The following is a 12,665-nucleotide window of genomic DNA, read 5'->3' on the forward strand; positions in this document are numbered from 1 at the left end:
TAAAAGTCAGTTCCATTTAGTGGTCAGAACACAAAACACAGAATTGCACATTCTCACTAAAGTTAGCAGCATCAAACCAATGGACAGCAATTCACAAGCTTTGAAGCAGAGCCTGACCAATGTTTACAAAGTATCCAAAAAGTATACAAATTGCACAGGCAATATTTTCGAATTTACATTGTAAAAACATGAATTCACAATTTTAAACAATTGTTTGCAGCTACAGAGAATGCAACTACATCTGTATTTAAGATGTGCATCAGGCGTTTTTAAGCAGAAGGAAACCTTGGGGAAATATTCCACACAAAACAAATCGGTAAGTCCTGTAATGGCAGTGTCGAAGAAGATATTTCTAAAAATACAGGGTTTTGTAGCTTAAACCACGGATCGGTGCTCCCCACAAACGTAAATGGAGCTTGGACGAATTCGCCTTCTGGTACGTCCAGGTAGCTGTGGCAAGAACTTAAAGGTTTTTGGCATCAGCTCTAAGCAAGCATCCCGGAATTTTTTAATCCTCCAATAGTAAATTAATGGGTTGAGTGCAGATTTGAGGTAGCTTAACCAAAGGAGCCACGTGCTTATCTCAAAAAAGTTATCTTTATGATAAAAACTACTGTTGAAAGTAGAAACAAGGCTGTATGTGGTGAATGGCGCTGAACAGACGATGAAGACAATGAACAAGATCAGGATGGTAGTGAAGGCACGTGTTTTGAAGCTCATGTCAATGCTTAGCTGGCACGGTCTCTGCAGACTCATCAGTCCAAGTTTACTTGCTTGGCCCAAACAAATGCTATCTGAGCTGCTATGGATCCGAATGGCATTATGCCGGACAGTGTTGAGGATACCCATAAAAGAGTATAGCATCAGCATGAATGGGATGAAGAAGAACACAATTATTATTAACAGAACGTAAGCCCGGTAACCAGGGTCTGTGGAATAGCCAAATACACACTGCGGAGCACGAGATGGCACAGGCAGATGTGGACTACCAAGCGCAAGGGGAAAGGCCATACAAAATGACATGCCCCACGAGATGGCAATAAGCAGCTTAGCACGGTAAGGATTCAATTTATCTTGCCGTTGAACTATAATGAGAAATCGATCAATGCTAATTATAAGCAAGATAACTACTCCTTCTATCACAAAAAGCCAAAAAAACATGGCAGACACTCTGCAGAAGATACCACCAAAGATCCAGTGGGTGGTATTAACAGTGATTAGGGCAAAAGGCATATTCATTACAGCAAGCATCATGTCTGCAAAGGCTAAACTTGCCAGGAGGATATTAATAGCTGACCGCATAGCTGCTTTCTGATAAACCATGAGACAGACAATAAAGTTTCCCAGGAAAGAAATTAAAGCTATTACCACCATAACTGCAGAAAGAAGGACCTGCATAGGAAGGCCTAAACTCCCATAGTCTGACCGAGAGGGCATTGCTGTGCTATTTTCCATGGAGTTCCCTTCTGCAGTTTTATAAGTGGCAGATCCTTCATTAACAGATAGTTCCATTTCATTGTGAATTACAGGATGTGCTGTAGAGTTGAAATAGGCATGTTCATAAGTGACAATTGTGCTATTTGAGGTCCCTGCATCTGCAGTCAAAAGTGGAGAATAAACCATGGTTATGCTAGGACCACTGGCCAAAATGCAAAGGAATCATCCTGCATCATCGAAGTACGATTTGTGGCAGTTACATATTGGCTGAAATAGCAGTTTCGTCTCGAAGCTGTGCAGTTATCTCTTGAAGCTGTGCAGTTACCAACTACTGCTGATGGTATTATTGGATTCCAGTTTCACAATCTGGAAAAAAAGAGAAAAATAGAATCAGTGCCCTGGCCGTCTGGAAGAGAAGTTCTATTTTCATACTTTGTTACATCACTTTTGGAAAATTCACATTTGCAATTAAGTTTAAATCCAAAGCATTTATCAGCATAAGGCGTCATTGCAACCTCACAAAATTCTGAATTATTGCCATTCCGAGCCTAGATAGGAAAGATAATGCTGGAGAAACACTTATTATTCCCTTTCCATAAATGGTGATGATAGTCAGAACTAATCAAAGGCCAAAATCTGTCTCAGTCAGTTATACTGGAAGTACTGATCAAGGAAAAAAGAATACGCACACAGCTGACAAAGGGAATTGAAATGTTGCAAACACAATTAGATAACTATTCTTTTTTTAAAGATTTTTCTGGGAAATAGGAAGGTGGGGCAGAAAATCATAGGTCATGTTCTAGTGAGAATGCCTATTCCATAAGGGCGAATCAGAAATTCTATTCATGGATTTCTCAAGTTTAATTTGCAGACACTTATTTATGATGATGGCTTTCTATACATATGCGTTAACATTCAGCCATCCAGCCAAATGTTTAAAAAGCTAGCCAGGACCAAAGGATAAGGATAAAAGCAAATTACTGTGGATGCTGGAATCTGAAACGAAAGAGAAAATGCTGGGAAATCTCAGCAGGTCTAGCAGCATCTGTAGGGAGAGAAAGGAGCTAATTTCGAATCCGATTACTCTTTGTCAAAGCTAACCAAGCTTTGAAAAAGAGTCATCAGACTCGAAACGTTAGCTCTTTTCTCTCCCCACTGATGCTGCCAGACCTGCTGAGATTTTCCAGCATTTTCTCTTTCGTTCCAAAGGATAAGGACACCCGCCTGTCTATGGAGCACCATTCTAACCTCTTATTGCAAGTCATGTAATCACTGAAGCCATATCAACTTCAAAGGACCCCACTTGACTGCTCTCCTTAATTGAATAGTAAACAACTGAAAACACAGGTTTGAGGCCCTCACTAGCAAGTACCAGTGATCCCTGACCACAGCTTGAACTCACACCATCAAATGATGACTCAATCATTGGAATTCCAGAGTAACCACTGTAACAAATCGACAAACATAAATTAACATGCAACATTAGCATTCTAATGCACTATTCTGTGTTAATTTAATGGATTTATAGTAAATCAAATTTAAGCAGCTCCATGCAGCTTCTGGATTTTCTTGAATTATTTATGAACTGTGGTTTCAAAACTGGTGTTGCAATCGGCTATCCAATGATCTTTTAAAGAAGCTGGGGTAATACAAGCCTACTAAAAAAACTAAGCCCTTCATCGAACTGACTCTAAACATTGTTTATAAAACACACCTTTATTTTCATCATATAAGTTGGTTTTGTATTTGAGATCCATAAATCTCCTAGACTAAAGCTGTACAAAATGTTATTGAAGAATTACAGGAAACAACAACCTATATTTATACGGCAGATTTATTGTAGTAAAACATCACAAGATACTTTATAAGGGCATTATCAAATACCATCAAACATGTCTATCAAATGTCACCAGAAGCAGCAGAACATGAAGAAACAGCTCAGAAAAAAGATCAACTTTGAGCGGCTTCAAGAGCCAAGCATGCTAGTCAACTTCCGATAATGTCTTCTTCAAAGTCTCCAAGGTGTCCATTCTAATGGAGTGGAGGAAAACTGGAAAGAGCTGAAGACAGCCATCATCTCAAGCGGTGAAGAAACCATCAGCTGCAAGACCAAGAAACACCAAGACTAGTTCAGACCACCTCATTGATAAGAAGAGGAAAGTTATCTGCTGGCAAAATGACATAACCAACAAGGCAAAGTGGAGAGCTCATCAAATAACCAAGGCGAGGTACAAAGAAGAACTAAGGAAATCAAGAACCAATGGTGGACTGAGAAAGCGAAGGAGCTGCAACTCATTGACAAGCATGACACCCGCGGCTTCTTCATCGCCACCAGGGAATATGTGGACCCAATACCCTCGGCCTCAAACTAGTGCAGAGTAACGGCAGATCCCTCAAGAGACAGGAAACATCGGCCTTCGATGGAGATAACACTTCAAAGAACTCATAGAGTGCGTGTTTCAGGAAATCCTCCAGCTCCCCATCAACGATGATATTGGACTCTCACCAACCGTGGATGAAATCGAAACCGCCATTAAACACAAAGAATGGAAAAGCCGTGGGAGTGGAAGGATCTCAGCGGAAATTTTCAAACTTGGAGCAGAGATCACCCGTCCACCTCCAACAGCTGTTCTTGAAAATCTGGGAGGGAAATTCCTGCCAACCTCAGGGATGTATTCTTCCCCACCATCTTTAAGAAAGGTGACAAAGCGGGCTGGGGGTATGACAGAGGAACCGTCGTACTCTCTCTAGTGATATTCAGATATCAATATACACGATCAATGTATGTAAATATAGTACAGTCATTTCAACACTAGATGGCTCACAGTCAGACACGATAAGAACTGATTTCCTGCCTTTTCTAAGTCAGATTACATCAGAACAGTGAACAAGCAAGGCATAGCTAGAGTGAGAAAAGTTAGAACTAGTTTGTTACAATAGTGTATAGTTATATAGTTATCTGTATTGTACTTTAATTCTTTATTGTTAGTTTAGTATTAAGTAAAATGACTCACAGTTTATTATTTTATTACAACAAGAAGACTATTGGTCATTTTATCATCCTGGTGGATTCAAGAGTAATATATATATTTTAGATAAGTCATTATTTAAAATATAACACTCTCCATCGCCAAGATCATCGGCCAAATTCTTGCGAGCCACCTTGTCCCAGTCTCTGGAGAAATCCTCCCAGAAAGCTAGTGTGGATTCTGACCATACCATGGAACAGTGGAAATTATTTTCACTGCTCGGCAACTTAAAGTGAAATGCCAAGAACAACATCAACCTCTGTACATGACACAGTCCACAGATAACAGCCGCCACGCCGGGTTCACGAAAACTGAGAGCACACATGTCCCTCGCCATCGGGAATCCGGCCCATTGGGGGTGGATAGACGTTTTTATGCTGGGAAGAGGGTGCTATTCCCTAGCACAAAAAAATGTCTATCTGTGAGTAGGCCTTGAGGAGAATTCTTTTTCCATGGTTCTAACCCCTCATCTGCTCCATAAAGGCATTCAATTCCCATGCCATGCTTGGCACGTTACCTATCCTGAGGTTGGATTTATCCAATGTCGGATCCTGTACATAGTTAAAGTCGCTTCTCATGGTTAATCGTGGGTGTCCAAGTCCGGGATTTCAGCCATCGTTTTCTTGATGAACTCTGCGTTGTCCCAGTTTGGGGCATATATGTTTATCAAAACTACCCGGGACCCTGGATTTTGCACTGCCCCCCTGAGTCCGTCATTGTGCTCGCCGCCGTAAATTAGACTGTCCTGTTAATTAATATGGCCACCCACCTTGTCCTAGTGTCGAAACAGGAGTGAAACGTTTCTCCCACCCTTCCTTACCTTTCTCAGGTATGTTAGCTGTAGGAAGGCTCTGTCCACCCTCAGACTGTTGAGAAGGGCGAGGACTCTGGATCTCTTCACCGGCCCGTTGAGGCCCCTCACGTTCCATTTAACTATCCAGATTGGGGGAGGGTGGGAGAAACCCCCCCCTCCTGTGGGATTAACCATACTCACCGTGTGGGCCCGGCCCGATTGGGCCTGCCCTCACTCTCGCGCAGTTTAAACTGGCAAACAACTGCTTCCTCTTTTTGCCATCTCCACGTGGTGTCTGTTGCAATCAGCGCTCTACCCTCCTCCCCTTCTGTCTCTCCCCGTCTCCTCCTGCACTTGTGCTTCCCCTCCTAATCCCCCTACCTCCTTGACTCCACTCCCCCTCTTCGCAACTCCAGCCCCCCCTTCTTTTGCCCTTTGCCTCCACTAAATTTCTGTCTTCCCCCTCCTTCCTGGAAGGCGCACTGCGACCTTCTCCTTCACTGTACTCCCGTACACCAGCTTACTCGCCAGTGAAGCGGCTCCCCTCTTGGTCAGGTTCCTCTATTTAACCCCCATCTGCATCCCCCCTGCCCCCGCCATCTGCGCTCTGTCAATGTTGAGTCCAACCCCTCTTGACTCTCGCAACATACATTCCAGCCCGTGTGCCATCACTGCCTGCCCAGACCATTATTTTGGACAAATTTGTTGGCCTCCTCCGGGGCGTCGAAATAACTTTCCCCTGCTTTGTGATCCATAACTTGGCAGGGTAAAGCACAGCAATCCACATTTTGCGTGTGTATAGGGCGGATTTGGCAGCGTTAAATTCAGCCCGTCGCTTGGCAAGGTTTGCAATAATGTCTTGGTAGAAGTGAATGGGATATCCTTCCCATCCTCTCGCACCTTCGCCCACCTCAGGATCCACTCCTTGTCCTGATACTTGTGGAACTTTACAATTATCGCCCATGGAAGTTCCCTAGCTCTGGGCGGCTGCCGAGGTGACCTGTGGGCGTGGTCCACCCCTGGGGCTTGGCAAAGCCCTCCTCGCCAACCAGTTTCCCGAGCATCGTCGCTGTGTATTAAGTGGGGTTCCTACCCTGCATACGTTCCCACAGCCCCACGATTCCTAGATTTTAGTGTCAAGACCTGTTCTGGTCGTCTATTGTTTCTTTCAGGTCTCTCTGGGTCTTGATCAGGCTCGCCAGCTTCACTTTGAGTGCCCTGATCTAGTCCCCTTGATCCTTAGTGGCCTCCTGGAGGTCTTTCACCATCGACTCTTGGGCCTCAGGCCGCCGCTCTCCATTTTTGCCATTGCCTCCCTCATGGGGACAGTTGCCGTCTCGACAGGAGGCCTCTCTTCAGCTCCTCCCTGTGTCTTTGGAGCTCGGAGGTGATGAAGTCCATGAGTTTGTCCATCAGCACTGGAGTTTGCGCTGGGAACTCTGCAAGGTCAGTCCTTTCTGGTTCCGTGCCACCTCATGTGGCTGCCGGCTCCAAGGCCGAGGTTCCCCCCCCTCGTCCTTGCTGGCTTTTCTGCTGGGAGGTCGGCTCTTTCCCACTCTTTCTTCCTATTTCTCGTTGATGTGGTTTCTGGGGGTTAAGCTGTGGGGTTGGGGGATGGGGGTGGGGTTGTGGATATTATGGTGCCTGTTTGATGGGGTTAAAAGGTCGTATTCGAGAATTTCATATGAGACCCACATTACATGTGACCGCTCAAATCATGGCCCCAACCAGAAGTCGAAATCACGAGTGTTCTATGTGCCGAAAGCAGTGCTAGTCCCGGAGCGATTCAGGTCCCGTTAATGGGATAGCACCATGTACAATCCGCGCAATTCAAAGGCATGTCAACGCTCATCCCAACCATGATAATGGCATTGGTCCCAGTGGGCAGTCAGCGGTGTGCGCAGCCGCATGGCTGCCTTGGAGGCTGCAGCAATGGCCATGGTCCATGCCATGCCCTACGGCAAACCTCCTAGCCTCCCCCCGCTATTCCCCCAGCCCTGGCAGATGCCTCCCTGCCTGCGACACAACTGTCCGCACACTATAGCGATGTTGGACACTGTTTCTACCCCCCCCCCCCCCCCCCCCTGCACCCTCAGCAGCCTGTTTCCAGATTTAAAATATCACAAGTGAACCTAACCGTCAGGTAATTCCTCCTGGCGGAGGCGTAATATTGTGGAAGATCCGGAAAATACCAGACTGGGCCCATTAATGATATGCCAACAGCCTTTACTGTACAATTTGCATGGCCATGCTGGCACGTGGCATAGAACGCATTCACGGCACTGGAGCATGGCATCCATCCTCAATTTTCGACTGACAGTGGAGTTTCCGCACAATCATGTTTTCCGATTCCACCACTGGCCGACGGAGAATCCCGCCCATTATCTTTCAATTATCAGTATTTAGCATTGCTGAAAAATGAAAGTGCTGAAGCTTCAGGCTTGAACTCATCCAAAGATGTGCACATTAGGTGGATTGGCCATGCTAAAATTGTCCCTTGGTGTCCAACGGTTAGGTGGGGTTACATGAATGGAGCAGGGGAGTGGGTCTGGGTAGGGGGCTCTTTCCAAAGATTGGTGCAGATGCGATGGGCTGAATGGCTTCGCTCTGCACTGTAGAGATTCCATCATCAGGACACTTTGCAAGACAACCAATATAATGGGAAAACAAATTATACTGTACAAGAAGAAAGTGCAGATTGGTTGGCAAGTAACTCCAATTGGTAGAGGTGTTGCCAATGGCAAATGCCCCAAATGACAGACAGTTAACTGCCAAACACTGTTTTTAATTTAAATAAGGCAGTTTGACCCTGACTGGTCAAGTCAGTGCCTTGAGGAATGAATCAGTGAATGGCTGTCACGGACTTTGTTCAGTTGAAACAGGCACAATGTGTGTACATGTTCTTTCTGCTTGCAAAGAACAGGGCTCTATAGTAATGTATCACAGAATACATTCCTGCTGGTGAAGCATCACGTGATTTTGAGTGACACCAGCAGAGTGTGGTGCGTAGGCTTTCAGTTCTCCATCTTAAATTGTATGAGCAACACCTCTTAATAAAAGCTCTTGTGTTTGTAAGAATACAAAGTGTGGGCACCTCCATACTTTTCCTCTTTGTGGTTAACTAAGAAATAACAAAAAGAGGAAACTGGCGACGAGGACTCGGGCACAAAAACAAATTGTTGAAAGAAGAAAAGATTCGACAAAAACAGTGGAGACAGCATCAAGAGCAGAGAGAGGGTTTTTCGGGACTGGACTCTCTCACACGTCAGGTGAAGCAAGCCACAGAAGTTGAAGGTTTTAAAAAAGAATCATGGAACACAACCATGAGTAAGAAGAACTAGAATTCAAAAACATGCTTGCCGTTGAGTCAGGGCTACAGGGGAAGCTAAATGGGCTGCGGGAAATGGGAATTCAGAAATTCTCTGACTCTGTACAGGTCACTGCTCGGGAAAAAGTTAAAACATAGTCAGGCAAAAAAAAAAGATTCCAAGTTGCATTGTCGATAAGGGGATCATTTCTCACCGAGACCTTTGTTAATTGCAGAAAGGTTTTGGTTCCACCGTTGTCATCAGGAAGAGGGTGAAAGCGTTTTACAATTCGTAGTGGCTTTAAGGAGGTTAGCAAAACACTATGAGTTTGGTGCAACACTTGATGACATTCTTTGTGACAGCCTGGTTTGTCTCCACAGTGAAGCTAATCAGAGAAAACTGCTTACTGTAAGTGATTTAACTCTTAAAGCTGCTGTGGAAGTTGCCACATCTATGGAGCTAGCAAAAAAAAAAAAGTTTCATAGGGGCTGGAGCAAAGATCCACAAAATGGATACCACAAGGAACAAGGCTGCCAGTGTACAACAATAGTACTTAGTTCACTTCGAAGGAGTTCAAGAACTACCTGAAGAGAAACAGCGTAAACCACTGCGAGACAGCTCCGTACCATTCTGCAACAAATGGGCTGGCTGAACGTTCTGTTCAATCATTGAAGCATCCCATCAAGGCATCGAAAGACCAGGGTATACCGGCAAGAAGAATGAACAAATTCTTAATGTCTTATCGGAACAAGGCACAAGCAACAGCACAAAGTTCAGCAGCAATGCTGCTGTTCAAAAAGAAACTCCGAACACAGTTTGATTTGTTAATTCCACCTGATACTTCAGTGATTGTCAAACAACAACAACCATAAATTGCGAAGAGGAAACAAAACTCAAAAAGTGAGTATTTAATCAAGGAGAGCAAGTGCTCGGCAGAAGCTATACCACCAATGAGAAATGGGTCTCTGCTGTCATCCGAGCAAAAACAGGTCCAATATCATACACTGTGCAGATGGATGATGAAAGAGTTTGACAACATCATACGATCAGCTACTTTCATCACTAAGTCAAATCACCACCTGTTTCCCTTGGAAACTTAACAATACTTTGGAAAAGAGGCCAAATGCAGAGACAAGTACAGATTCTGATTCTGAGGGCATTACAATACCTATAGAGGTGGACACTGGAGTAACTTCAGAGGAAGAACCACCTACTGAGGACACTTCCAAGATCTCGAGTGGTCAGGTTCCAGAACCCAAAATTCAACCCAAAAGGAATAAACGTCCACCTGGGAGACTGTCTTATTAAGTTGTGTATATATGTGTATCGAGATAATACATAGGTCGGCCTGTTGCATCAATGGTAAATCGTTATACTAAAGAAGGGGAAGGGGTATTATGCATCAGAGAATACATCCCTACTGGTGAAGCATCACAGGATCTGTAGTGACATCAGCAGAGCCTTTGTGTAGGCTTGCAGTTCTCCATCTTAAATTGTAGGAGCAATCTTCCTAAAGCTCCATTCAAGTTATTTACAAGGCCCAAAACAGTGCTCGGTCTACCTTAAATTACTGTAGAAGTACAAGCTATCTCCAAAATTTGAGCAATGGGTGAAACTGGTTGTTTTCTACTATTACTATGCAGTAGCAACACGAGTGGTAATCACCGCTAACAGGATGCTGCCATCAAGCCAAAAGGATGTTCTGTCTATCACACAAATAAGTAATGTGATGTATGAATTTCAGCGTCAATGTGATGCTAGGTATGTAGGTCATACGTGTTTGCAAGATATATAGTGCGAAATGAAACAAAAACAAAACTGCTTGGACTTATAAAATTTCCTACTGTGGCCTTTCATTTTGCTTCTGCCTTTTCTGTAGCACCTAGAAACACGAAATGGACACGAGTTAAATCCAGAATCACTGAGGTATTAAGGCTGGACAATGATCTGTATGATGTTACCAAACAACGGATAAAAGCAAATTACTGCGGATGCTGGAATCTGAAACAGAAGAGAAAATGCTGGAAAATCTCAGCAAGTCTGGCAGCTGCCAGACTCGCTGAGATTTTCCAGCATTTTCTCTTTTGTTACCAAACAACTACTGTCTCATTTAAACAGACCTGCCTCGATTTGAGTGGATGCTTCTGAATTCCTGTGACACCATAAAAGGCAACAACCATTTTTGTTAGTTTTTTTGTTAATTTGACACTGGTTTGGATGGGATATCCCTGCTGGAATTTAGATGCTGTAACTCCTTTAACATAAGGCAATTGTTTAATCTTGATGGATCAGGCCTGTTCCAAAATGTCCACAGGCATACTTAAAATCTGAACTTTTCACATAACACACTTGGCTATCTCTCCCAATAAATATTGATCCACATGAAAATCTGCCTTGCCATATCTCAAGCCATTCACATAATTAATCGGAATAATTCTGAAGGTACGAACATATGCGTTAGGAGCAGATGTCGGCCACTGGGTCTTTGAGCCTGCTCCGCCATTCAATAAAAACATGGCCGATCTGACTGTAACCTCCTGCCTACCCTTGATAACCCTTTGTTTATCAAGAATCTATCTAATTTCTTTCTCTCCTGGTTACTATTTCAAGTTATTCTCCTTCATTTTAGATATTACACCTCATACCTAGGAATAGGAGAATATCATGTGTTCAGCATTACAAACATAAGAAATAGGAGAAGTAGACCATTCGGTCCCTCTAGACTGCTCTGTTGATCTATTTGTGGACGATTACTCTGCATCAATAGCATCTATAACCCTGCATCTAATCTTCCCTCAACTCTGCTCAAAAATGTTCTATAACCTTCATCTTAAGAATAGCATAAGTTAGTGTATCAATCTGACATTTCTATTTCCTAAACCAGCCTCCCGAATTTAAATAGATAATTGATTGCAATCCATGCCAAACTGGAGCGAGTTTTGCCTTTTGGGCTCATGTAAATTGGAACTGGACTAAGATTCTAGATTGGTTTTCTAACGCACTGCCCTCGGTTCTTAAATACTCCTCGTAATTTATTCCTAGATATAAAAGTTAAACATTTTTTCTGTGACTGTGACATTTTAATAGACTATGTACCTCAACCTCAAATTCTATTTGGACCCCCTATTGTGTCATAAACAATTTTATATCATTTTCTACTCTTTTTAGGCCCGTGGATGACTTCACATTTTCTTACATTTAAATCTATTTGCTATAGTTTTGTCCATTCATTTAATCTATTAATATTTTTGTAAGTTTATGTTTCCAACTACACTGCTTAAAATGTCAGGGTACATGGTTTTTTAGCCCATTATTTAAGTTGTTAATTACAATAATAATTCAGACCCCAACACTGATGCTTGCGGGAACCCACTAGTCACATCCTGCAATTAAAGTATGCACCCATTATCCCTATTGTCTGTCTCCAAATGTCTAACCAAGTCAATAATTCTTTTGCCTTGAATTTCATGAGCTTTAACTTGAAATAATAGTCCCTTGTGAGGAACTTTATCAAATGCCTTTTGGAAGTCTATATCAATAACATCCATGTCCATTACTTCAGTCACGCCCCGAAAAGTTCAATCAAGTGTGTCAGACATAATCAACCCTTCGTATAATTTGTTCTCTTGAGGATTTATTTGTAGATTTCAAAATAAGTCAAAACAAAAATGAGTTTTAACTCGTGTTCAACAAACATAACTCTTAATAGAATGGAATTTGTATAATATATACAGATCATAGAATTTTATGATAGTTATCCATATGGTGCTTTATGGGATGCCCAAGAGGTCCATGTCTGTACTGACAGCTGCAGCAAGCACAGAAATAAACAAAAAATGAGTAAAACTACTCATCCAACTCAGCTAGTAGTGTACTGTAAATGCCAGTATGAATTAATAATCTTGACACAAGTCAATAATTGTAGTACATGTCCCAAGAAACTAAACAAGAGGAGCTTGATTTTCGAAGATAATCGTTGCAGTCTCTGCGGCATGCTTCAGCAGGATCTGCCCCCTTGAAAATTTCTAATGCTCACAACCTCTTTTCTATTGTATACCAGTAAGTCATGACATTCTTTTTAGCTCTTCTCCCCATGCC

At 42.9% G+C, this 12,665-nt stretch overlaps 1 protein-coding gene across 3 annotated transcripts in view; it reads right to left on the reverse strand.

Annotated features, from left to right (window-relative positions):
* Positions 1 to 200: 200 nt before the first annotated feature.
* The window catches only part of gpr63 (G protein-coupled receptor 63), a 202,762-nt gene continuing 190,297 nt past the window's right edge, over positions 201 to 12,665 (reverse strand). For all 3 annotated transcript variants that reach the window (XM_072499577.1, XM_072499575.1, XM_072499576.1), the window contains one exon: positions 201 to 1,803. In XM_072499577.1, the coding sequence (XP_072355678.1) occupies positions 376 to 1,623 (1,248 nt within the window). In that variant the 5' untranslated portion in view covers positions 1,624 to 1,803 and the 3' untranslated portion in view covers positions 201 to 375. The remainder of the gene's footprint in view (positions 1,804 to 12,665) is intronic.

This window comes from Scyliorhinus torazame, chromosome 4, assembly GCF_047496885.1.
Source record: "Scyliorhinus torazame isolate Kashiwa2021f chromosome 4, sScyTor2.1, whole genome shotgun sequence".
Classification (NCBI taxonomy): domain Eukaryota; kingdom Metazoa; phylum Chordata; class Chondrichthyes; order Carcharhiniformes; family Scyliorhinidae; genus Scyliorhinus; species Scyliorhinus torazame.